At 42.6% G+C, this 27,128-nt stretch overlaps 1 protein-coding gene across 1 annotated transcript; it reads right to left on the bottom strand.

The window, feature by feature from the left end:
- Positions 1–9,776: 9,776 nt before the first annotated feature.
- Positions 9,777–25,128, bottom strand: KLHL23 (kelch like family member 23). Its single transcript, XM_059394136.1, has 4 exons — positions 24,619–25,128; positions 22,445–23,659; positions 18,934–19,086; positions 9,777–11,923 (listed from the first exon to the last, which is right to left on the bottom strand). The coding sequence occupies exons 2-4, from the start codon at positions 23,655–23,657 to the stop codon at positions 11,613–11,615; spliced, it is 1,677 nt and encodes a 558-aa protein (XP_059250119.1). The 5' UTR covers positions 23,658–23,659; positions 24,619–25,128; the 3' UTR covers positions 9,777–11,612.
- Positions 25,129–27,128: the final 2,000 nt, after the last annotated feature.

The following is a 27,128-nucleotide window of genomic DNA, read 5'->3' as shown; positions in this document are numbered from 1 at the left end:
TATTAATTGATTGCTTAATGAGTATATGTTTTATTAATATAATTGTTTCTCGATTCTGTATATGTAAAATATTCTGAAAGAATTAACTAAGCCTACAATAAATCCTTTTGGGATCTCGCAGTACAGCGGCCTCAGGGCCTTTGCACTTGCTGTTTCTAGGGTTCTGGTCTTCCTTCAGACTTCAGCACAAATGTCATCTTATCAGAGGCCTTTGCTAATCACCCTATATAAACAGTACTCCCTCACAATGACTCCACTCCATCTACTTTATCCTCATTTTTTAACAGAACATTGATCATCACCTGATCTTTTTTTCCTGTTTTATTGAGACATAATTGACATACAGTACTGTATGTATAAGTCTAAGGTAGTCAACATCATGATTTGACTTATGTATATCATGAAATGATAACCACTTAAGTTTAATTAACACACTCATCATCTCATACAGATACAAAAGAAAAGTAAAACATTTTTTCCCTTGTGGTAAGAACTCTTACAATCTACTCTTAGCAACTTTCCTCCGTATCACACAGCAGTGTTAACAATAGTCATCATGTTGTAGATTACATCCTTAGTACCTACTTATCTTACAACTGCAAATTTGTACCTTTTGATCATCTTCATCCAACCATCCACCCACTCCTATCCCTTGCCTCAGGGTAACCACATATCTGATCTCTTTTTCTCTGAATTTGAGGTTTTTGGTGGGGGTGGGGGGTTGTCTGATTGTTTTTTAGATTCTACATATAAGTGAGATCACACAGTATTTGTTTTTCTTTGACTTGTTTCTCTTAATATAATGTCCTCAAGGTCTAACCATGTTTTGCAAATAGCAGAATGTCCCTCTTTTTTATGTCCAAATAATATGTATACCACATTTTCTTTATCCATTCATCTCTGATGGACACTTAGGTTGTTTCTATGTCTTGGCTATTGTAAATAATGCTGCTATGAACATTGGGGTGCTGATGTGTCTTTGACATAGTGTTTTCATTTCCTTTGGGATTTGAAGTGGGATTGCTGGATCATATTATAGTTTTATTTATTTATTTTGAGGACCTCCCATACTGTTTTCCACAGTGGCTATACCAGTTTACAGTCCTACCAACAGTGCACCAGGGATCCCTTTATGCCTCCTTCCCACTGGCAAACACCAGTTTGCTCTCTGTATTTATTTACTTTTTTTTAAATTTACTTTTTAAAAAGATTTTATTTATTTATTTGACAGAGAGATAGAGAGAGCACAAGTAGGCAGAGCAGCAGGCAGAGGGAGAGAGAGAGAAGCAGTCTCTCCACTGAGCAGGGAGCCTGAGATCATGACCTGAGCTGAAGGCAGCCAATTCACTGACTGAGCCACACAAGCACCCCTGATCTCTGTATTTATAAATTCAATTCTAGCACTATCACTTTTTTTTCCATTTTATTTCTTTTCAGTGTTCCAAAATTCATTGTTTATGCACCACACCCCGTGCTCCATGCAATACATGCCCTCCATAATACCCCCCACCAGGCTCACCCTCGTTTATTTGTTTCTTGTCTGTGTACCCTGTTAGGGGAAACTCTACTAAGAACAGGGACAGGGGCGCCTGGGTGGCTCAGTTGGTTAAGTGTGTCTGCCTTAAGCTCAGATCATGATCCCAGCGTCCTGGGATTGAGCCCTGAAGTCTGGCTCCCTGCTCCCTCCCTGAGGAAGGGAACCTGCTTCTTCTTCTCCCTCTGCTCTCCGCACCTCCTCCGGCTGCCCCACTCCTGTTCTCTTTCTCAAATAAATAGAATTTTTTTTAAAAGAAGGAAAAGAAGGGGACAGTGTCTTGCTCTACTCTTTTCTGAGTTTAGAGCAGGATGGGGCACAGAGGAGGCTCTCAATGTAAAGTTTCTGAATACGTGAAACTAAGCAGATAACTTTTCATGATGAAACTTGCCATATAGTGTAACTATTCACGTACCTATGTTTTTACTCTATTTATTTGAAAATCTCATGTAGGTACTCAATTGTATGCAGATTTATTCAAATGCAAACTAAGTCTTTTTGTAAGTCAAATTTTAACAATCACCTTAATTTATGTGACTAAATAAGTGTGAATGCATTTGATCTAGTAAATGACTGATTGATAACCCATCTACTAACAAATTCAATTTCAAAGAGGTGTACCTACTTAATAAGACTTTGAGACATATGATTTCTGCTTTGAATTTTCAGTCAGCCATTATTTCGTGACTTTAAGGAGCAACAAATATAAAATGTACCTAGCTACCATGTTTCTTTCCCCTGAGGCAAAAAATAACTAAATAAATTCATTACTTTCTTGTATTTCCTTCTTGAAACGTTCTATGAATGCACTAGCAAATATTTATGCCTTTTTCCTTTTCTTATACAGCTGATAGTATCCTATATTCACAGTTCTGTACCTTGTTTTTGTGTTGTATATGTGTGTGTGTCTGTGTTTTCCTTAATCTCTCTTTGGAGATTCCTCAAGTTTTATGGCTCTATAGTACTCCATTGTGAATATTGTCTTTTTTTTTTTAAGATTATTTATTTACTTACTTGAGAGAGAGAGAGCAAGAGAGGGGAGAAGGTCAGAGGGAGAACCAGACTCCCCATGGAGGTAGGAGCCCGATGTGGGACTCGATCCCAGGACTCCAGGATCATGACCTGAGCTGAAGGTGGTCGCTCAACCAACTGAGCCACCCAGGCGCCCTGTGCAACATTGTCTTAATTTATTTCAGTAATTCCACATGGACTTTCAGATTGCTTTCAGTCTTTTGCTGTTATAAACAGCGTTGCAATGAATAATTCCATCTATGTGTCATTTCATGCATATATAAATGTATTTATAGGATTATTCTTGGATGTGTGCTTGGGTCTTAGAGCAATTAATAACTTCCCTCATCCTCACCCAACTTTTGAGCCAATGGGGGAATAAGACAAATAATTAAGCAAATAGGTAATCAAAAGATGACCTTTATTACTGATAAAAACTGATGTTATATTTGCAGATAAAGGGGCTTCCTAATTCTCAATCTCTTTCCATTTAATCATGGCAATGTTGATCAACTATAGGCCTACCCGTGCAGGTTTTAGGAAGAAGAGAGGCTGAGGCGAATCTTCCCAGTTTATTCTTGATACATTTAATAATTAGGAAAGCCATCCCTCCTTCCCTGGGGAGAAGCAAGAGAAGCCAAGGATATTAAACTAGCAGAGCTGCTTCTGCCTGGAAGGACCCATAGGAGATGAGAAGTGATCCCACGCTAATAAAGTTCTCTGCTCATTCAAAAGGATTTTGCATTTGTAATTTCGGTACATTTTTCTTGATTGCCCTCTTAATGTATCACTGGAGAACTGGGTTGGTGGCTCTCCTTACCCTCATCTTAAACTCTTCTAAATGTTTGGTTTTTATAGACAGGGAAAGGGGAAGAAAAGACAAGAGCCTGATGAGAAAGTTTCTAATCCTGGATTTATGAGACAGGATGCTGAGCTACTCCCACAGATGTTTTGTTATATTTTCTCATAAAACCTGAGCTTCCTCACTGGGGAAAAAAAAAAAAAAAAAAAAAACAGTTCAAAGCTTCAGCTCATCTACTGCAATGGCCAAGAACATCTTTATTTGTAACTTGTAGCATAAAGACACAGAGGTTCTCAGAAGGTGAATGTCACTGTGGAGGAATGCCCAGTTAGAGGAGCTGTTCAAAATATTACAGGTATACAAGATGAAAAACTCTAAAAGGAAACACAAAGCCACAAAATGCACCTGAAGACTGAAGTTTTGTCGAGCCAAGAGATTAACAGTAGTTTATATTAGGTGCAGTTTTAGTTTAAACTTGCCAATAATTTCATTACCAGGTGTGTGCTGTGATTTGGGTGTGGCTGCATGGATGTTTGGCTACGTGGGGCTTCTCAACTGTGCAATTCCTGACCCAGACCTTCTCTTTAGAGAAGCTTTTCTTGTTCAAGGAGACAAAGGCCAAGAACTCCTTCACTTGCCTTCCTCACTTCTTTTAAGAGCAGAGGTAAATAGAATAGATAAATTTTTCAGCCAATAACTTTGGGTCTCTTTATTTTTCTTAAAAACAGTTGAAAATAATTTTACATGTCTTTTGCGTTCATTAGACTTCCTAACGTGTTGACAAGGGAGAATTGTTATCTGGAAGAGTCCTTCCATAAGCTCTCGGTTAAGTCCCCAAGCATACATGCCTTCTGTTAGAAATTGGAGGATGGAAAAGCGGAAGGAAGGTCTAACAAAGACTGCTTCAAAGACCTTCAAAAATTATGAGGAACTTGGGGGTGCTGGTTGGCTTAGTCAGTAGAGCATGTGGCTCTTGATCTTGGAGTTACAAGTTCAAGTCCCCATGTTGGGTATAGATATTGCTTTAAAAAAATTTTTTTTAATTGTGAAGAATAAGATCCTCTAAAATGCTCTTACTTTTTACTTATGTTTAGACTTCCTGGCTGGAATTCCTTACCATCTCTTCCTTCTGTCTAACTAAAACCCCAAGTCTCAGGTGGTAGCGAGCTAGTTTCAACCTTACCTCTACATCTACTTTCTGTTTGGAATTTTGAATCAGCCCCAAATTACTGAAAAATGCATACTCATCTGCACATTAGTACTGTTATTCTGAGTAGTGTGTGTATGTGTGTGTGTGTAAGATGTGGCAGAAAGCAAATGATCTATAGTGTGATATTCTAATTCTAGTATCCCAGGTGACTCTGAGAACCAGACACTTCCTGTGGCAAAAGGGGTCTACAGATGTTAGGATAGAAGAGGTTGGGTAAACACCCTAGAGTGTTTTTAGCACTTCCCTGACAATGCTAAGACCTTACAAAATTTTAACTCTAATTACCCCCTCCTGTCTTTTGTGTTATTGTTGTTATGTATTTTAACTTTAGACCTAGAAACAATGAACAATCTAGTGGCAGTAAACATTGCTAGCACCCAGGCTTTGAGTGAAATATCATTTCTTTTTTTTTTTTTTTTAAAGATTTTATTTATTTATTTATTTGAGAGAGAGAGAGACAGTGAGAGAGAGCATGAGCGAGGAGAAGGTCAGAGGGAGAAGCAGACTCCCCGTGGAGCTGGGAGCCCGATGTGGGATTCGATCCTGGGACTCCGGGATCATGACCTGAGCCGAAGGCAGTTGTCCAACCAACTGAGCCACCCAGGCATCCCGAAATATCATTTCTTAAAATACCATTTCTCAGTAAAAGAAACCAGGAATGCTTGGAGAAATCTCAGATTCCGGGTTTGAGGCAAGAGAGATACAAGATGAGCGAGGAGTATGCTGTCCTACCAATCAGCAAAGAAACTATGGAAAACTATTGGGACTCAGCCAAAAGGAACTGGAAAACAATCTGTAGATCCTTCTACCAGCTTAAGAATGGAATAAATCAAGCTTCAATAAGAGTAATCACAATAAAATGAAAAGTGACAAGTAGGTTTAAATCCACAAGTTCATAATGATTAAAGAAACCAAATCTAATAAATCACCTTTGAAGGATGCTGTTTATTTAGCAAACTGGTACATAAAGGTAAGAATCAAGCATTTATCCTACTTTTCCTGTACCTCTGGGTAAGAAAACTAGTAAATGTAGAAAAGATTATAGCACTGGAAATCACCATTTGGCAGACTCTAAGGAATCAAAGATCTAGGTATTGTGTATCTGTGTTAGGGGGGCCCTTAGCTGGTGTATTAAATCAAGAATATGCAGATTATGTCCTGCTGAAGGAGAAGGCATAAGCCATCCACACAGGGATCAGCAGGTAGCTTCCTCAGCATCAAAGCTCCCACTTTGGGGAAGTGAAAACCCCAGGGTCATTTTGATGAAGCCATAGTTTCCATACACTCACATTAAGGAAGAAAAGTCATATGATTTATTACAAATGTCAGAAACCAAGAATTGGGGGAGTAGGGGGCACACAAGAAGCCAGGGCAAAGGCAGTTTTCTGTCCCAGGTCAGGAGCAAGCAGGAACTAGAGAGCAGGGTAGCAAGCACTTATTACTTATAAGGTGGTTGGGGCAGAAGCCACTAACTTTTTCCAGGCTCCACTCTACATGTTTATTTTAAAAAGTACCCAAGAGAAAGCAAAGCAGGAACCTGGATGGGGATCCTCAGCTCAGGTCTTCATCGAAATATCCAAACTCTGGCATGTACGGTACAGTATAGGGAACATAATAATACTGTAATCACTTTATAGAGTGACAGATGGTGACCAGATTTCTTGTAGGATCATTTCCTGATGTATAAAAATATGAAATCATCTATGATATACACCTGAAACTAATAGGATACTGTATGTCAATTATACCTCAATAAAAAAATAAAATTCCAGAAACAAATATCCAGACTCTGGGTGTAAGCAGGGTTGTCATACCAAGAAATGCCTAGCAGCAACTCCAAATAGCGGTTTCCTCATCACAGTGTCTGTGGTTGCTAACATCAAAAGGAGACAATTGCAACTGTGCCTTTTTTTTTAAGATTGTATTTATTTATTTATTTATTTATTTATTTATTTATTTATTCTACAGAGGAACACAGCAGTGGGAGTGGCAGGCAGAGGGAGAGGGAGAAGTAGTCTCCCCCCAAGCAGGGAGCCCAACACAGGGCTTGATCCAGGACCCTGGGATCATGACCTAAGCCAAAGGCAGACGCTTAACTGACTGAGCCACCCAGGTGCCCCCCCCCCCGACAATTATTTAATAACAGCCACAGGAAACTAAAAATCCAGGTGCTAATACTAGTGGAAGAAAGAAAATAATCACCACAGTAAGAACAGAGGTTATTCGCAGGGGTGGGAGGCTGTGTTCGGGATGTGCCCCTGGAGTGGTTGGCCGGTCCTCTGTCCTGACGGATGCCAGTTACAAGAGGGTTCGCCTTTTTATAACTCATTAAGCTGTTCATTTGTTTCATGTGGCTTTCTGAATTTGTATCCTATTTGACAGTTTACAAAAAAGTTTAAGAAATCATACAGAAACCAGTGAAGCTCTTATCTCCCTGCCTGCCTATGCTCAAGGTCCCATACTCCCTTGTCCGGGAGAAGGCTTGTCTCATTTCCTTAATGAGGAAGGTGGGAGGAGAAAGAGCTAAAGGGTAGAAGAGGGCTGCAGAAGTATGTATCTGGGAAACCCAAGTGCCATCCTTGTGTCTCCATCTGCGTGTATACGGAAAGATGTAGTTAACAAGTTTCGGTGTCAGGCAGGCATTGTTAAGAATGTTCCCAGATTCCATGAGCCCAGTCTTACGTTGGTGAGCAAAAGTGGTAAGGCATGTGGGTTTTTTGGGAGGCAAGGTGTGCTAGGGAACAACTGGCTCCATCTCTCCCTATCAAGGCTGAAGTCCACAGCTCTGGCATTTCACATTCCCCTGTGAGAACCTGTGTAAGAGAGGCACTTGCAGGTACACAGAGGTAAGAGCTTGTGGTATGGTTTGAATTTCAAAGGTAAAAGTTGAAATATTGGTAATCTTATGTATACAACAGAACACAATTTACATTGATTCTTCCTAAGCCAGCAGAGAACACCCTAAATTGTGGCTTATTGGAATATAGAATATTCACTGATGGTTTGAGCAAGTCACTCAATACCACTCCAGTGAAGCCCCAAAGAGAATATTACATCTTAAATCAGAAAGCTAAGGCGGGGGCACCTGAGTGGCTCAGTGGTTAAGCCTCTGCCTTCAGCTCAGGTAGCGATCCCAGAGTCCTGGGATTGAGCCCCACATTGGGCTCTCTGCTCAGCAGGGACCTGCTTTCTCTCTCTGCCTGCCTCTCTGCCTACTTGTGATCTCTGTCTGTCAAATAAATAAATAAAATCTTAAAAGAAAAGAAAGCTAGGGCAGCACCCGGGTGACTGTCAGTTAAGCCTCCCACTCTTGTGATCTCCTGGTCCTGAGATCAAGCCCCTTGCTGGGCTCTGCACTGAGCGTGGAGCCTGTTTGAGATTTTCTCTCTCCTCTCCCTCACCCTCCCCCACTCCCTGCTTGTGCTCTCTAAAAATAAATCAAATCAAATAATATAAAATAAAATAAGAGTTAACAGTTTATGACTCACGATTTCAAAATGCATAGGTGTCCCTGTAGGGGGCGGTAGTTAGGGCATCAGTAGACACAGTCTTGGCAAGAACTAGGCAGACAGAAACCCCTAGCTAGCTACGTCTACTAGCACCTAAGAAAAATGAAGCTGTCTTTATAGAGTTTCAAACATTTTCAGACTAATAAAACAGGTGTTTCTGGTCACTTTGTGTGGGAGGGGTGGGAAAGGCCGGGGTTGTCTAGGGAACAGACTGTCTACACCTGGCTGCTTCGGCTCCCACACCACAGCACGTAAAGCACTACTGCTTGTGTGGGCTGTGTGAGGCAGCTCAGCTTCCACAACCAAACATCACAGACTGGGCGACTCAAACAACAGAAAGTTTGCTGACAGTTCTGGAGGCTGGAAGTCCGAGACGAGACCCAGTTCTGGTAAGAGCTCTCCTTCTGGCCTGCGGATGCTGCTTTCTCACCGTGGTGTCACACCAGCAGGGAGAGAGAAAGCTCTCTGGTGTCTTTTACAAGGACGCTAAGCCTGTCTGATCAGCGCCGTACCCTTACATGCTGAATTGCTTCCAGAAGAGGTACTTCCTACCTCTACAGTCACACTGGGGATAAGGGCTTCAGCCTAGGCATTTGGCGGGACACAAACATTCAGTCTTTAACACAAGCATATATTTACATGAATGTGAAAACGGAGGCTAACGTACTACCTTAAGCCAGTTCTCCAGATGCTGACCCTATTTCAGTTGCAGCTCAAAACTAAAAATATGACTTGTGAGAAACTGCTAACTTGTTTATTTATTTATTTAAAGAGGTGGGTGGGGGTGAGGAACAGAGGGAGAGGGAGAGAGAGAGAATCGTAAGCAGGCCGCACAACCAGCGTGGAGCCCCACACAGGTCTCCATCTCACATCTCAGATCCTGACCTGAGCAGAACTCAGGAGTCAGATGCTTAACTGACTGAGCTCCCCCTCACCCCCAGGCACCTTGAGAAACAGTAACTTTAAAATTTGGATACTTAGAGTTCTCTTAATTCAGTCATACTTAAAATCATCTCCACAGTTTTAATTATTTTGCAAAATAGTGCTGGCCCTTCCAAAGCCATGCTTTGCATTTAATTATAGTAAAATATTTTTCACTCATACTACAATGATTTGGAACTTGGGATAATGCTGATAGAAGTGTTTACCTTCCCTTCCCTAACACTTTCTTGTGTGTACAGAGCAATAGCAAGAACAGAATTTTACAGAAAATAGGCACAATAAATTAAATACCTCAGGCCGCAAACTGAGGAATGCTTTTTTGTAAAAATAACCAATACCATCACCTTTCTTTAAAAAGTACACTGGAGAGACAAATGAAATGCTAGGACTTGAAAAAAACTAAAAAGATATGATCCATGAACTCAAAATTGTATATACTTCACATATATAATGATAAATCCTTAAAATGTGACAATGGGAGTTTTACTGGGCCTGAGCCATAGGGAAGAATTCCCAGAGGCTGGACTCCAGTCAGGATTCTATAGGACCTAGGTAAGCTAAAAGCAGAGGAAGGTGATTGCAACTCTTTTCATCTATTCCATAAAACAGATCTCTAAAACACTACTGGACATCACATGACTGGCCCAGCATTAATTGCTATGTGTCCTTAAAAGCAATAAAAGGGTCTATAATCCAATTATAGATTGAAATCGTCTATAATCAACGGTTTCACTAACTCTGTCCTTTGACTCACTCAGGCCAAATTCAAGCAGTTTTACCACATATTCAGTGATTTACTTATTTTTATTGAAAACACAAATATTAAAGAAAACCATTTAAATAAATTAAAAATCATTCCACATCCCCCTACACTAACACAAAGGATTTGTTTTGCTTATTACCTTCCACATGCAAAAAGATTTTACGAAGTCACAATCATAGTACGCATACTCTTTTCTATGGTGCTTATTTGACTTACCGAATCACAGACACAACCATGTTTTTACAGTCTTCCAAATAATTATTTTAATGGCAGTATGATACTTCATTATTTTATCAGTCCGCTTTCTTCTTTGACACATAGACTATTTTCAATTTTTTTTTGCTATTATAAATAATGCAGACATAAACATCCTCATGCATTTCCCTTTGTTTTGTTTTTATATTATTCTTTATGTTACAAATCTAGGAGTAGAATTTATGGGGTAGAGATATGGCCCTTTTTTGGGCTCCTTCTACGTGGTACCATATTGCATTCCCAAAAGGTTGCATCTATTTAAAATGCCACCTGAAATGAATGCATTGAACAGTCCCTTTCTTAAAAAAAAAAAAAAAAATCAGAAGAATTAGGTAGTTTTCAACTTTCATGTTTTAAGTTAAAAAATAATTACTGTGTCTTTAAGAAAATGAAGAGTGTGGAGAGATGGTCTATCAGATCACTAAAACTTCAGCTAACTTAAGCAGTGCTTCCCAACTTTTATCAAGTTTTGGCACACACAGAAAGTAATACTGCAGGCACACTGGGGAAAGTGGACAAAGGTGTTTCTGCTCAGAAGCTCCAGCCACCCAGGCTACCTCTAGCTGCCCCAGGGGTTATGGGAACCCACATGTAGGCACATCTGTGGCCCAAAGTCCATGGGTCATGAAGCTCTAATCAGGGAGAGGTTAAGTGACTGTGACTCAATTCAAGTCACAAAAAAATCTAGTTAGTGGCACAGCTGGGAAATGAATGCAAATTTCTTCTCATCAATGTATTTTCTATTACATCACAACTGTTCTACATGCCTTCTGGCTCTAAAAGTCAATTTTGTATGCAGTAATGTATCTACACTTATGAATAAAGAGGATTTTTCTAACATGCTTGAACTAAAGACACCTAAACTAGCAATTTACATCAAGGCTGAAAATTAAAAATAGCTCTTAGCATTAGCAAATATTTAACTATTTTCTCTGCAAATGTTCAGATTTGCTATTCTTTAAAATTTAGTTTGTAAACTCTGAACAGTAATAATCTTTTGCACAGTATCTTGTATACCTCAGGCAGTCAGCAAATAAAGAACAATAAATTATACACACTACAAAGAAAAAAAGACTTAAAATAAGTCCACATTCTAAACACATCTAACCATGGAAAAATGCTGTTTTAAAGTGTTGATTTTGTAGAGGTAGAGAAGAGTCCCTCCTTAAAATTTCAAATTCCTTGCTAGCTAAATGGAACCTTAATATACACTAGTACATTACAGGGTCAGAAGAGACATTTCATTCCAAAGAATGATTCTGACCTGCACCCAGTGTTGATGCTACCAGGAGAATAATTCACTACAAAGGTTTTTCACTTTTTGCCAAGTGTCCAAAATTCCATATTACCTTGAAAAGCAGAGATTATAGGGTGTTAACCCTACTGATTCAAATGTAAATACACATAGGATTTTTCCATTAATCACTGCATTAAGGTGAAGAGTTGGGGTTAGACATGGGAATTCACCCATTATGTGTCAGGCCACAACGATAAGTAAGGGACTCCAAATCCCAAATTCTGTCTTTCTCTGTCTCTTTTATTACACCCTAAAACAGTGATTACTGGGTCCACTTCTATGGATTCAATCAGACATTATACACACAAACACATCCATGGGACCGCATGGCGCTTGGAAGATTGCCCACTATTTCCCACTTATTAAGATCTGGATCATATTTCTCAATGCTCTGAAGATACGTTCCTTTCGAGTAGGAATATCCCCCAGTGACATAAATACATCCATTCATGATGACGGCACCACACTCCATCCTCCTTTCCATCATGGGAGCTATTTCTCTCCATTCATTTTGTTCAGGGTCATAGCATTCCGTGATTGTAGTCTGTCCGCCAACTAGATAGAGCTTATTTTCAAATGGAACTGAACACAATCCATATTCTATTAAAAAGAGAAAAAGCAAAATTTTATTAGGATAACAAACAGAGATCCCTTAGGCTGGTGATGTAAGAATCCCTTACAATGCGGCATACAAAAATCGAGTCGTCTTGACATTCTGATTCCTCTACCACAACACTGAGCCTTAAAATCCATCCCCTATCACCCGATTCAGACTGCCTCGCCCTGCCATTCTCTCTCAGGTGGTCCCTCCTCTGGCTTTACAGGGTGCCAGGGAGGAAGTCCTCCTCAGACCTCTACCCAGCACAGACACCTTTTATTCTACACTCTGGGTACAAGTTGTGGAGACCCCCTGACATTCTGACGTGAAGACGTCTGAGGGAACTGGTGTAGGCTCCTTCAGGTCTTAGTGGCCACCCCCTACAACCAGGGGCAGGCACTCTGTAGCGTCTGCAGCGCCGGGGGCAGGACGGAGGACCTGGCTTGCCTCTCTCACACTGCTGCTCAAAAAAGACAAAACCAGATTAGTGGGGATCTAGAGTCTATGATCCTAAGAGACCAAAAGCAGCTCAAAGGCAGACAGCTGCTGTGTGGGGTCTGGATCCCAGGCTGGGAGTCTGCCTCTGGAGTTGGGAGGAGGTGGGTCAGCCTTCTGGGCTGTTTTAATTTTTCCCATATTATTTATCCCTCTCCCTCCGCCCCCTGCCTCCCACAGGCAATCAAGGCACCCAGCTCTTCTGGAACCTCACTTCCTCTCCCTTCCCAGCACTGTCCCTCAGGTGACGCAGGCGAGGCAGGCGAGGCGTCTGAGGTACCAAATGCAAGGCTGCTGCTCTCATTCTCTGAGATGGACTCGGACTCTGTGCCTCTGGCATGGCTCTTGCCTCACCCTGGTCCCAGCTGTGCTTCTTCCTTGCCCCCATTTCCAGCACCATGACTAACCTGTGAGTTCATTCTCCGGGAATACCAACCATAGGATTACACTTAAACACCCCTAGCTGCAGGCTGGGAGAAGGAGCAGGACTTGTCAGGGGCCCAAACATTATGGCAAATAAATGAAGACTCAGCTTGCTATTGCTGAGGGCTTCCTCCTGCCTAGAAACTTCTGCTCCCAGGACTTGACACAACCGCCCCCTTCTTGTCATCCAGGTCTCATCTTACGGTCATCTCCTCAGAGCGCCCTCCCCTAACCACCCAGCCTGACGTGGCCAGGCAGGCATCCCCTCCACCTCACCCTCTTTCATATTCTCCACAACACTTTTCACTGTCTGACGTTTCTTGGTGACTGTCCATCTCTCCTCCGACAGTGTAGGACCTGCATCCTGCCCACTATTCCATCCCTGTTGGGGAATGGCAAGTGTCTGGAACCTTGTAAGGACTCATTAAAGTTTGTTGGATCAATGAATGAATTGGAACTTGTACCCTCTGCACCCAAATGTGCACTCCCATTATTCTGTGGGGGAAAAAACAAAGCTTATAAGCCCCCCTTCAGAAAGAGACAATGTATAATAAAAAATGTGATTTCCCCTTTAAGAAGGCAAGCACATTCTTATCAGTAAAGTTCTTGCTATCTAGGTTTCAAAGGCTAAGGAAAAATCTCAGAAGATGAGTCCACATACTGGTTGTTCTCAAAGTATCTGACAGCGAGGAAAACAAGAATTCTCCTACCCTTGTAAAGCCCCATTTATTTTACCCGGGTTTCCAGTTACTATACATGCAGAAGTTTTGTAGAATTTGTTTTGGTACTTGTGAAACATTGTTTATGTAAATTATATGAGTGATTCTATTAAATGGTTGTGAAAATTAATAATTCAGAAATTTTATCAGTTGGTGTGATTCAACAAGTTCACTAGGCTTTCCTTAAATTTCAAAGTTTAGCAAAAAATCCTCAATTTGTGGTTCTTAAGAAAAATATCTTGATCTTCCTATAGCAGGAAAAATGTTTAAAATAAGGTGATTCCTGGGGCACCTGGTTGGCTCAGTTGGAAGAGCATGCAACTCTTAGTGTTGTGAGTTCAAGCCCCATGTTCCGTATGGAGATTACTCAAATAAATAAACTTTAAAGAACAGAAAAAAAAAAATAAAATAAGGTGTTTCCTGATAGTTTTTTTCCTGTTACCCAAATCAACATAACCTTCTGTTATTGTTGATGGAAACTTCTTCTTCCACAGGTGTAACTGCTTTTTTCCTGTTGGTCACTCTACAAAGCTATTGAGCCCAAAGGACTGTGCCTTGTTTATTGAGCTCCTAGCACTACACGTCACATTCGGGAAATACTCAGCAAACCTTTGTTGGGCAAACGAAGGAATGAACAATTTCAAACTAAGTACAAGAATGGCACCATCTGTCATGGCTCAAGAAGTTTACACATAAATATTCACTATAAACACACACTAGTCTGTATTCAGGGTTGCATGAGTGATATGAAGAAAGCCATGCAGGGATTCACAGACAACCACAATATTTTCAGATATTCAATATCCACTGAAATGATTTAAACTTTTTTCCTAAGATTATTCACATTGAAAAGACCTGTAAAGCTTATCTAATCTAACTTCTTTACTAGAAAGTAAGACCCAAGAGCTTAAGCCGCTGCCCACGACTAGCCATGTGAATAAATGGCAGAGCCAGGAGAGAACTCTCTTCCCACTTGATGCAGCTCTCCATAGGCTTTATCCCTTTACTACTTTCTGCTTCTTCCCTGGTCTTCCCACACTCTTCCTTCCCAGCTCATCCCTTAAACAGTGCCGTTTCCCGAGACTGTGCATAGCTGTACTCTGAGTCCTACCCTCCCAATGCACCTCAACCATCTCTACACCCACAGTCATAGATAGCCTCCAAGCAAAGGACACCTCGATCTCTAAATTTGGCCCCACTCTTCCTCCTGAGCTGCAGACCCGTACTTCCCAATCCCTGATGGACAGCTCTCGTGGGTGATCCAACCAGTCCTCCATACTTAACTATAAAACTGAGCTCCAACTCGGCTCTCAACTCTCTCATGTTGAATGCGTAACATTTCTCACATCTACCCGTTTTCACCTCCTACCGCTTTCAGGCTTTCAGCATATCTCACCTGGTGTATTATGACAATTTTAACAGATTTCCCTGCTGTCTTTCTCCTAATCTATTCTAAAAGACTCAAGAGCTTTAGTAGTTCTCCATTTTTAAACTTCTCCTGACTGCCATTGGAAGCCCTCTGGGAAATGCTCTTCAACCGAACTCTCCCATCCAATCTCTCATTCTACCCTCTCACATCTCATCATACACATCCACTCCCGAGTCCCCAAATAAACCTGGAACTTGCCTTCCTGCTTCCCACCACTGGCTCCCTTCTGCCAGAAAACACTTCTTCAAAAAATACCTTAATTATAGCCATTCTTTAAGGCCTAACTTATAACAACATACTCCTGGAATTCTAAGATTTCCAGATTTCCCTTAAATTAGACTCAAGCTCTTTCTACCCTTAATTTCAAGAGCACTTACTTGTATACCTGCCTTGTATTCCTGTTATGTATGTATATTTGCTACTAGATTCTGGGTTCCTGTAGCAGTAGAGACAAGCCCTTAATCATCTTTGTGTCTTACAGAATAACGAGAATGGTATCTTTCCCAAGGTAAGGTCTCAATAAATATTACCTTGCATTTAATGAAATTAGAGTCCCTTGGTTTTTAACTATCCAAAAGTACCACCCTTAAAGGTATCAAGAAAAAAAGATAACACTTGTATTACCCTTGAAAAATAACGGTAGTCATGATTTCTTTGTAGTCTAAGCTATGTATCTGTAAGGAAGGCTCAAGACTGGCACTGTACATTCCTGGGGAGGTGCTCCCATGATGAAGAAGAAGCATACCTTGCTACAGTTCACAGGATGCAACTCCAAATGCCTTCAGGGGCTAAGGAGCTAACAGACTAGTTGAATGAAGCAGGCCAGGGGGAGGAGAAGCAAGAGCACAGTCCCCCAGGTCTATGACGGGATGAGAATGGAAGAGACTAGTGAAATGGAGCATGCAGGTGCCATTTAAAAGTGAGCAGCCACTACGTGGCTCCAGTGATCTCTGCCAGAAGGGAATGTGGTCCATGGTTGCTACAATTTTTCCAAAGGCCAGAAATCATGACTTTTCTTTGAAATCTCCTAGATTTTAAATATTGGTAGCAAGCCAGTTAAAAATATCTTAAGCACTGAAAGCCAAAAAGAACAGACCAGGCAGGGTACCAACTTGCTACCTTTGTTTCTTGCATTATGTCAGGAAAAAGTCCAATGGAAAGCAAAACTTAACAAACATTATTATATGTTCCCATCGATTTATAGTCAAATTTAGTATTTATTTCTGATTTATTTTTTAGTTGGCCATGGATTTTCATGCTTTGGCTTACATCTCATTGCCTTTCAGACTCCCGTTCAAGCAGTGAACAAGGTACATGTAGCTTAAATATGTTATAAGATGTTTGAAGGATCCCTTATATGAAATATATATTAAATTGGTAATGTAAATAACTGCGCTCTAATTTGTTAATATGACTTTTCATATACTGGACTTTCTTTGTAAAGATGTCAAAGTCATGTCTAACTGTTAAGGTTAACAGGGGGAAGAAGCAGTTCTTAAAAACATGGCTTCCCCGCCAGATTGCCTGGATTTGAACTTCACCTCTAACAAGCACTAGCTAGCTGATCTTGGGAAATTTATTTAGTGTCTCTGTGCCCCAGTGACCTGCAAAGCTCACAGGATTGCTGTAAGGTTTAAACAGATTACGACATAAAAAAATTACTGGAATAGTTAGTGCCTGGCTCATACTAACTAAATAAATGTTAGCTACAGCTCAATTTGAGCTGGTATTATTATTTTCCATTATAACTTCATTGGTCATAACAGAAAGTGGTGGGGGGTCTGAGCTAATACATCTGGGCTACTAGGAGGAAGAAGGCAGTCTGTTCCATGATGTCTTCAGAGCCAGGACGGGCTGTGGCTGAAGTCTCTTGTTAGGCAAAGCCTGTGGCCTATGGAGCTCCAGCCCAGGTGCAGAGGACTTTCTCTGAACCGTGAGATGAAAGGTCTGTTGCTGGGGTGGATCCAGCGGCACTGGTCCAGAGCAGGACAGCCTGCTCCACTCCCTTAAGGAGAGGGAGGCTGCTTAGTCGCTGTAGCATGGAGTATGCCATCAGACTGCTGAACTGAACCTTGGTCCACCACTTCCAAACTGTGTGACCTTATCCTTTCTTGCCACCATTTCTAAATATGTAAAATGGGTATAAACAATACCTATTCACAGGGCTATAGACATAAATTAAGGTAATATTATGTGTAAAGTGTTTAGTCAGTACCTGACGTGTAGAAAGTCTTCAGGAAGGTTAACTGTTACTATCACTCTCGGATGGTTCAAGCTTGCGAATTTCAACCATGCTCGCCAATGACTCACAGAGATAGAAGCCTTATGCTATATGGAAAATGATTCAAAGTAGTATAGTGATATGGTGATATAAATCTTTCCTAATAAAAAGTCTCAAACATATGCCATAACTGTAACAGGCTATGGCTCATACTTCTCAGAGCTCTTCACAAAGAGACAAGTCAAAGAACAAAGGCACAGTAGGCAGAAGGCTGGCCATTCCTTACGGGCAGACCACAGGTCCCCTTCCTGATTGTTTAAGTAAGGCTAACACAGGGTTCTGCCCATCCCAGGAGTAAGGTGCTTAATAGTTATCGAGACCCAGAAAGAACAGGCCTTTAAAAGAAGACACCACCTCCTGTTGAACACAATCAATGGTCACTCCCCCCAACTGTTTGACAGACTAGTGCTTTTTTTTTTTTTTTTTGACAGTTTGGTGACTTTTTAAAATTTAAATTCAATTAGCCAACATATAGTACATCATTAGTTTCAGATATAGTATCTAATAATATATCAGTTGCATGTAACACCCAGTGCTCATCACCTCACATGCCCTCCTTAATGCCCATCCCCCATTTACCCATCCCCCACCCCCCCTCCAGCAACACTCCATTTGTTTCCTATAGTTAAGAGTCTCTCATGGTTTTTCTCCCTCTCCAATAACTTCCCATTTAGTTTTCCCTCCCTTCCCATGTGGTCCTCTGCGCTGTTTCTTATATTCTACTTTGAGTGAAACCATAGGCTGTCTTCCTCTGATTGATTTATTTAGCTCAACACGATACCCTCCAGTTCCATCCATGTCCATGTAAATGGTAAGTATTCATCCTTTCTGATGGCTGAGTAATATTTCATTGTGTATATATATATTCCACATCTTCTTTATCCATTCCTCTGTCAATGGACATTTAGGCTATTTCCATAGTTTGGCTATGGTGGACATTGCTGTTATAAACATTGGGGTGCAGCTGCCCCTTTGGATCACTACATTTGTATCTTTAGGGTAAATACCCAGTAGTGTGATTGCTGGGTCATAGGGTAGCTCTATTTTCAACTTTTTGAGCAACCTCCATACTGTTTTCCAGGCCGGCTGCACCAGCTTACATTCCCACCAACAGTGTAAGACAGTTCCCCTTTCTCTTCATCCTTGCCAACATCTGTCATTTTCTGACTTGTTAATTTCAACCCTCCTGACTGGCGTGAGGGGGTATCTCATTGTGGTTTTGATTTGTATTTCCCTGATGCCAAGTGATGTTCAACATTCTCTCATGTGTCTGTTGGCCGTTTGTATCAGACTAGTGCTTTTTAACTGTCTACAAGAATTGTTTCATATAATGCATATACATGAAAGAACGCACACAACAGAGGAATAAGAAACACAACAAAAGAACCTAGGTGAAGAAAATTTTAAAAAGAAGCTACCATTTTTAACCACCCAGGCTTAAAATGTGTCTCATAAAAACATCAGGGAAAGTATTTGTAGATGTGATCTAATCAGAATAGCCTGTGATTACTGTTAGATGGACATATGAATATTCTGAGCCTTCTAATTACACCCATGGGTAGTCTGCTGTAAGTCTAGCATTTTCTTTTTCCAGGTCATTTTTAGCTGTCCCTCATAGTCTAAACTGTATTACAACATGTGCTCCCTGGAACAGTATTTAATTACCTGGATGTGGACTGGAGGTGATGAGGCTCCACTCATTGATATCTGAGTTGTAGCTCTGGACCTTGTCGTAGGTGCAGCTCCCTCTGTAGCCACAGTGGCCGCCAATGACATAGATAACTTCGTGTAAGACGCAGGCAGTCGCATTTCCCACGCCTGTGTGTTAATCAAAATCATGTCTTCAGATGGATCTATCGTTGTGTTTCATGATGAATATTTGGGCTAAATTCATTATTGTTTCTGTTGCTATTGACAGTAGATGTCAGGTCCTGTGCTAAGTGCTATGAGAGATGGAAGACTGAATACGAAAGGTCCCTTGCACTCTTCTTCTTCTTCTTTTTTTTTTTTTAAAGATTCTATTTATTTATTTGACAGACAGAGATCACAAGTAGGCAGAGAGGCAGGCAGAGAGAGAAGAAGGAGGCTTCCTGCTGAGCAGAGAGCCTGATGTGGGGCTGATCCCAGGACGCTGGGATCATGACCTGAGCCGAAAGCAGAGGCTTTAACCCACTGAACCACCCAGGCGCCCCCCTTGCACTCTTCTAAAAGAGGGTGAGACACTTACCCAAATATTTAGAGCACCGGGTACGGAACCACTGTGAACATTCAGAGCCTGGAGACACTGCTTTGAGCAGGGAAATGATGGCTGGAGGTGGCAGAATTTGACCTGGGTCCCAGCAGGTAGGACTTTGGCAGGTAGAGGTGAGAGAAAGCCTCCGACGCAGAGGAAAAGGCAAGTGCAAAGACCCAGTGGGCAATGTCGCGTATCCCCATTTGATGCCAGCACACGCAAAGGCAGGTGACCCAGCTGGAGTTGCCAGATGGGAATTGAAGCTGACACAGTAAGTTGGAAGCCACACTGCAAAGGATCCTAGTCCCCAACTATGAAGACTTCATTCAGCAAGACGTTAAAGATTTTTAAACAGAGGAAGAGAAAGACTACAGAAGCAGAAGGACAAAAAGAGTCAGACATCCAGATATTGGCCCAGGTGGGAAGTATTGAGGGCCCAATTTAGAAGGGGTTTTGGGTGTGGAGGGAAGGGCATGGAGGTAAGAGAGACAGATAAACACATAAGCCTTGATGCCCGACTGTGTCCGAAACAAGCAAAACTGATGGTGAGGTCCTAAGTTCGGGAAATTGGGAAATGCTGATGCTCTAGGAAAATGGGGAGGAAGAAATGAGTTCGGCAGAAAAAAAAGCTCAGAGGAAGTAAGATGAGGCTCATTTTGGTCGAACACGTCAGTTTAGTCTTTCAACCAACAGTTGTTGGTTGACACATGCTGGATGCAGTTTAATGTGTGTTTCTACTCCAGCATAAATGTGAGTTTATACGCAGGGCAGCTATGATGAGGGAGAAAAAAGAAGTCAGGAGCTCCTAAATAGTCAAGTATTTATTTCTTCTCTGTACATCCCTAAACCAAAAAAGGAAATGAATTTGAAATTTGACTCTACACAATTTAAGTTCTGATTACCAGAGGAAGCTGATCGTTCACGTCATGACTACAAAAGGAAGCAAACTGGGAAAAGTAATGTTACCCTTGCAACAGAAAAATGAGAAACTTATAGTTCAAAACCAGCACTGTCCAAAGCTGGATAGAACGGATACAGGATTACCCTTCCCAAGGATGACTGAATATAACCAGGAATCAGACTTCAAGGTAAAAGTGTAACTAAAACTGGAATTTCAGACCCAGCTGGTGTGTGTGTGGGCGGGCGGGGGGGAGGTACTTCGGCATATGAGGGTCTCCCATTCCACTCAAGGTGAAGGCAAGAACACACAAGGCTTTCTTTAACAGTGGACCCACCACTGAAGCATTTCTTTTCAGCAAGTGTGTTTCAAATATGATGTTTAAAGATCGCAATAAAGTAACCAACTTTCCTCCTCATGAAAATATGCTCTGAACTATGAAACCATGGCAACCAGTATCTCGTCATCAAGAAAGAGAGGCAGAAATGTATCCAGGTTGACAACAGCCGCTACAATATTTGAACCTTCCTTGTTTCTTTAGTAGGAAAGGAGTCAGGAGGACGCTGAAGACCATCCTGGGGATGAGACCAGGAATGGGCAGTTAAGCTGAGGCAGAGTCCAAAACAGGAATGGCAGCAGCAGGGGGGGCTCTAACCCCCCCTTGTCCCCCTCTACCAACCACTACTGAACCTTCATGCATGCAGGAGAGCAGACATGATTTCCTATGAAAGAAAATTTTGCTCTGTCAAAGTTGACGTGGTTTTTTTATAAGGGCCTTCATTATGACAATAATGAACAACAAATAGTGACAATTAACACCCACAACAACTCCTGACACTGTGTGCTTCCCCTGCTCCAGACCCTGTTCTACACACCTCACATGCATAAATTCACTTAATCCTCTCAAAGCCCTGAGCTTCATAATGTTGTCTCCCCCATTGTACAGACAATAAAACTGGGGCACGGGGAGATGAAACAATTTGCCTGAGCACACTAGCAAGGAAATGGAAAGTCAGGATTTGGACTCAAGCAGTTTGGCTTCAGGAGCAATGTGCCTGATCACAAGACCGTTCTGCCTCTCGGGCTTCCTGCCTGTCATCCAACGACCACACCAGGTCAGATTCCCAGACCAGGTCAGATTCCCACACCCTCAGTAGTATTAAAACAGAAACAGAAAGGCCTGGGAAGGAACATTTGGAATAAAATGACACAAATTTAGAAACAACCTACCAGTTGTTTTTGTGCAACTCCCCAGCACAAATGAATAAATGTAATTAAGTAAGATTCCAGTTTAACTTTTTTGCCAGTGGGAGGGAAGGAGAGCAAGGCTAATCAAGTACTGAACACAGCAGAAAACAGAGTGTTTATCAGACAGACATTGAAACCCAATAGTGTGCCTGGCTGTGTGGACCACAGGAGGGAGGGCATGGGATCTGCCCCTATCTTTCACCTTAGGAAGAAAGACTTGAATCTCAAAAATCAGGGGCTATCTGTCTCTACTTTTTTAGAGAATGTAATTTGTTACACTCTACAGGGACCGAACCTTTCAAAGTTTTAATGAAAGACCCTTTAAAAGAGAGATGATCAGATAATGGGAGGGAAAAGACTGAATATTTAAAAGCAGAACTGAAAAGGGTTCAATTTCAAGAGCATAAATAAATAAATAAGAACTAATAAAACCACCCAACTTTCTCTTTTCATTTAGCCTTTGACTTAAATATAAATTCTAAGGACCTGAAGCAAGAGCTAAACTTGAAACAGGCTGTAGAGTAAGTGGGATGAAGTATACTGTTTTCTTATATAAATGATATTTTTCTAGTCTGAGGAACATGCTCTAATCACATAACCTCAGACAAGTTGGGGACTGCTCTACTGTGCTTCTACTTGGAACATTCTGTCCACTATTATTTGTATAATCTATTATAGTTCCTAGATAGCATTCCAAAGTGATGCATTCTTTTTAAAGTTCTCTGCAGGAGAATTTAGACCACTGGCCTAACCTCAAACATCTAGAAAATTAGAGAGTAAATATAATCTGGACTTACCTTTAATCATGTTTGCAATAGGAATCCATTTCTCTTTTAATGGATCATAGAACTCGGCCTCTTCTGCAGGAGCCCCTTTCCTGTAACCGCCTAAAGCGTAGACGCAGCCACCCAAGGTGACGGCACAGTGGTAGTACCTGGCATTGAGCATAGGCAAACCTTCTGTCCATTCATCACTTTCACTGTTATAGATCCACACTGTGTCAAGAGCTTCTATGTTATCCGTTCTATAACCCCCAGTTACATAAATGTTGGGTCCCAAACATGTAACACCATAGCTCTCCCTAGTATAGTCTGGTATTTCCGCTCCCTGAATCCAAACATTTGTCAGAGGATCCCATATGTGAACCTCTGATAAAGGATGCCAGTAATAACCTCCAATGATGTACATTGTGGCTGTGGACCTCTGGGAAATCTCTTTATGCAGGGGATTCAGAGCATTGTATATTAGAGATCGTATCTTATTTTCAGTTAGTAGGCAGCTTCTTTGAAGACCTAAAGCTGCTTTTAAATACACTGGATCTATATCTATGTTTACATAGCTTAGTAAATTATACAGGCATTCAATTCGATTTTCCACATCATGAGCAGTCCACTTAATAACAGGCTCTATGATAGCTTCTTCTTTCCAAACACTGAGATTCTTTCTGGACAATATAAAGAGAAATTTTTCAAGGCTGATTTCCAGAAATTCTTCTTGCTGCCACACTTCCTTAAACCTTGAACAGAGAATTCTTCGAGATTCCTTCTCTAGTTCTGGACACATGTGAAATTCTGCAAAGGAGTGCATTCCAATACAATTATCAATATCCAAGTGCCTTACCAAAAACTGCTCACAAGCTTTCTTTACCGAAAGGAACTGTAGCAGATCTGCTGCTTCAAGGAGGCTTTGAACGTTTCTTTTAGTTATTTCAATCTGGGAAGTGTATGCATAATTCACAAGGCCTTCCAAAATATCATGGTGGATGCCAGAGATTTTTATTTTATTTTTAAATTTTTCTTTCATATCAGCTGTAAACATTGCCTTAAAATAATTGCTGCAAGCAGCTAAAACAGCTCGGTGACAATGGAAGATTATGCCTGAAGGACACTGAAGGGTAATATCAGTAAATAATCCATCCAAGTAGAATGTTCTGAATGCATCCAGAAAATCGACTGGATGCGCTGTATCCTTGAAAAGGTAAATATAATCTTCTTGTCCTTTTAGAGCCATGGCTGCAATAAACATGAAGTAAACGGGTTTTCAATTTTGCAGATTACGGCAAATAATCAAAAGCTAAGGACGCCAAGGCTTGCGATGATTGATTAGCATCGTACATACTCCAAACCTAGATTAAGTTCAGCATTCTAAGTAAGAAACGCAAAATGTGGATAGACTATTTCATAGTTTATGTGATGGTCAATTTAAATTCGGGGTAGCTTGGAGCCTGAAACGAGGCCCCCGGGGTTTTCAGTAATCTTTTAAATTAGAAATATTGATTTGCTACCCCATTCGCCCAGTCTCCGCAATCGGACCCGAACTGGCTGTCCGAGAGGACCCCGCTTGGCAAACCAACTGTCCGAGGGGTCGCCCCACTAGAGACCGGACTTTGGCCGTCTCTGCTCGGCCCCAATGCAACCTTTTTTCACTAGCTCCATCTCCCTTGCAAGTCGCATCGAGCTGCCAAAAAAGGGAGGATCGAAATAGAATTGAAAAAGAAGAAATCTCGGAAAAGGGAAACCCTGTACCTTTCTGCTTGAGAAACGAGAGAAAAGAAAGCGGCCGGGCCGCGGCCCCTCCACGGCCCCTCCACGCCCCGCCATCCCCGCCATCCCCGCGCCCCCTCCCCCGCCGCAGCCGCAGGGGTTTCCGCGCGCCCCGAGCCTGGGCCCCGGGCCCGCGTTCCCGCCGGGAGACCGCCCCGCCCCGGGCCTGGCGCGGGGACTCGACTCGAGGGCGCCGCGCAGCCGGCCGGGCCGGGTGCCCGCGTCCCTCTGCCCCGGGACGCCGCACAGGTGTGGGGAGGGCACAGCGGGCGGCCCCGCGCTCGACCCAGCCCAGCGCCCGCGCGGCCATTGTCTCCGCGCCTCTGCGGCCGGCGGGCTCGGGAGGCGGCGCGGCCTCGTTCTCCCGCGCCCGGCCCCGCCGGCTCCCTTACGGCTGGCCCCGGGCGGCGGGGCCGCGGGACACCTACCTCCGGCGGCGGCTCCGGGACGCGGTGCTGGCCCACGGGCTAGCGGCGAGCGAGGGCGGGGGCGCCTCCGGACCCTCTGACCATCTTTGGAAGAGGCGCGGCGGAGGGTGCCTGCTAGTGCAGCTCCAGCCCACAAGCGGCTCCTATTTTGGTGCCCCGGCTGCTCCCCGCCTCCAACCGAACGGCCCCCCGCGCGGCCTGGGCGCGGGGCCACTCGCGGGAACTCCCGGGTGGCGGCACCGCGCTGCGAGCAGGGGTGGGGCGGCGGGGGGGGGGGTGTCGGCGGGCACGCGGCTGCGGCCCCTTCCCGGCGGTTCCTCCCAGCAGCAGGTGGGAAGGCTGCCCTGAGGACAGGGCTTGCGCGACTAGCTTTCCCCTCTCTCCTTGGGTCTGTGTTCCACACAGCACACACCCCCGAGCGTTTTCCGTCTACACCAACTCAGTAAGTCCTGAGTTAAGACCACATATGGGAGCTGAGGGGGGACTGTATCCTTCCCCCTTCCTTCGGTGCTCTCACCAGCCCAGGCCCTAGAGGGAGAGATGGAGAGGACTGCGTGGAGAGAACGCCGCAAACCTGGAAGGTCTGGGGTGGAAGATGCCTTCAGAATGCCAGAAGTAGCTGCCGCTTTTCCACGAACCCTATCCCGCTCGCCAGCGGAGCACTCAGGAGCGAGTCCCTGGGGCTGTTTTGCACACTAACCTGGAAGCTTTCAGAAAAACGGAGAGCAGCTAAGGGGAAGGATTCAGGTTAAGGTATTTAGAGTAGAGTAGCTGGAAGAATCAGCCTCCGGTCCTTTCTTCCTGGTGACAGCAGGTCCCGTCAAAGATGTCCATGTGCTACACCAGAAGGTTCATTTTCTTCCAGCAAAAGCCAGTTTCAAATCTTGTCATTTATCATTCATCCATTCATTTGCAAGTTTTTATTGAGGGTCTGATAGGGCTAGGCATTGGTACCTAGAGATCTTATGGAGCTTACAGTCCAGCCACGTCAGGGGAGGAAAGAGACCAGGATGAAATGAACACTAGAGGCCCAGTGTGTTTCAGAGTATGGTGTGAGAGACAGGGCAATGGCCAAACTATATGTGAACACAGAACTCTGAACCACAGAAGAACCCCCGGAAGCTACACCATAACTTCTGTAGCCAGAGCAGAACAGTCAGGACATCCTCAAGGACTGCCAACTTCCCTGTTTTTGCTGGACTTCCAATTCTGGACCCATCAGGGAAAGCCTGTGTGTTCCGCAAACCAATCACATAAAATCCCCCTTATTTCTAGTAGTCTGCCTCCAGCTTTCCCAGACCAACAACTTCCAATCAGAACATACCTGAAACCTTCCCCTTTTTTCAGTTTTATAAAGCTTTCCCAATCTTCCTGTCTGCCTTTGAGCCTCTGCCAAAGGCAAGTGATGGTGGCTGACTCTGTTACTATTGCAAGAGCTGAATAGTGTCCGCTTGTTCTCATTTGGGTGGTTTTAGTTTCATTCTACAAGTCGATCTCAATCGAATTATGTGAGATGCTAAGGATGCAGCACCCCACAAACACCACCACACGCAGACTTCGCCTAGGAGCCCTAGGAATCTGTATTCTATTCAAGGGCATCAGGTGATTCTTTTGCACAATTTGAAGAATGAATGTTGGACCCAAAACGGAAGAAAAACAAAAGGCTCAGTATCTCAACATCTGGTGAACTGTTTGGTAGAGAAGAAAAGTATGTGAGATTTTGTTTCAGGGTTACCATTCATCTCTGCTACTTTTGTAACATATAGCCTTAAGCAAGTCACTAAATTTCTCTGATCCTTACTTTTCTGATACATAAAACAGAAAATACTACTATTTGCTCAACTTAACATAAGGTTATCAGAAAGACAAAATAAAATTACAAATGTGAGAGCGTTTTGGATGTGGCATTTAAATATTATGTATGAAAGCTATTATAATGAGAGGATATTTACACTTAATTCTTCATCATAACCTCAATTTAGAAATTAGTATTTTAAAACATGTCTTCAAAAAATTATAAATTTTGTAGTTAGTTGTGATTATAGACAGCTTGTCCTTCGTGACTGATAATGATGTTATTGTTGGGGCTATCATCCAAGGCTGTGATTGTGACTGATTAAAGATGGGGCATTCTTTCCATGTTTGTCACTGAAGTGTCACAGATGGCTGTTTGTGGCTATGGTGCCAAGTCTGATGTAAAGAAAATATTATAGACTCTACCTAACTAAGAGCAGGGGCTTCTAGAATCAAGATGGCATGTAATAAGTTATTACTAAATATTAGAATTCACTATAGTGCCATTGGCACAGGTTTTTTTTTTTGTTTTTTGTTTTTTGTTTTCAGAAAACTCAGTCAGTTAAGCAGCTGCCTTCAGCTCAGGTCATGGTCTCAGGGTCCTAGCATTGGGTGCCCTGCTCGGTGGGGAGTCTGCTTCTCCCTCCACCTGCCCCCCCACTGTTTGTGCCCTCTCTTTTTCTCTCAAATAAATAAATAAAATCTTAAAAAAAAAA

The sequence above is a fragment of the Mustela nigripes genome, chromosome 3 (assembly GCF_022355385.1).
Source record: "Mustela nigripes isolate SB6536 chromosome 3, MUSNIG.SB6536, whole genome shotgun sequence".
Taxonomy (NCBI): domain Eukaryota; kingdom Metazoa; phylum Chordata; class Mammalia; order Carnivora; family Mustelidae; genus Mustela; species Mustela nigripes.
Note: the sequence above shows the minus strand (reverse complement) of the source record. Positions and strands in the feature narration are given on the sequence as shown.

Excerpts from the sequence above, each read along its gene's own strand:
- KLHL23 (XM_059394136.1), bottom strand. The coding sequence starts at position 23,657 with ATGGCTCTAAAAGGACAAGAAGATTATATTTACCTTTTCAAGGATACA. Across the intron at positions 19,087-22,444 it reads TATTGCAAACATGATTAAAG|GCGTGGGAAATGCGACTGCC; the intron begins GTAAGTCCAGAT and ends ATTAACACACAG. Across the intron at positions 11,924-18,933 it reads CACCTCCAGTCCACATCCAG|AATATGGATTGTGTTCAGTT; the intron begins GTAATTAAATAC and ends TCTTTTTAATAG.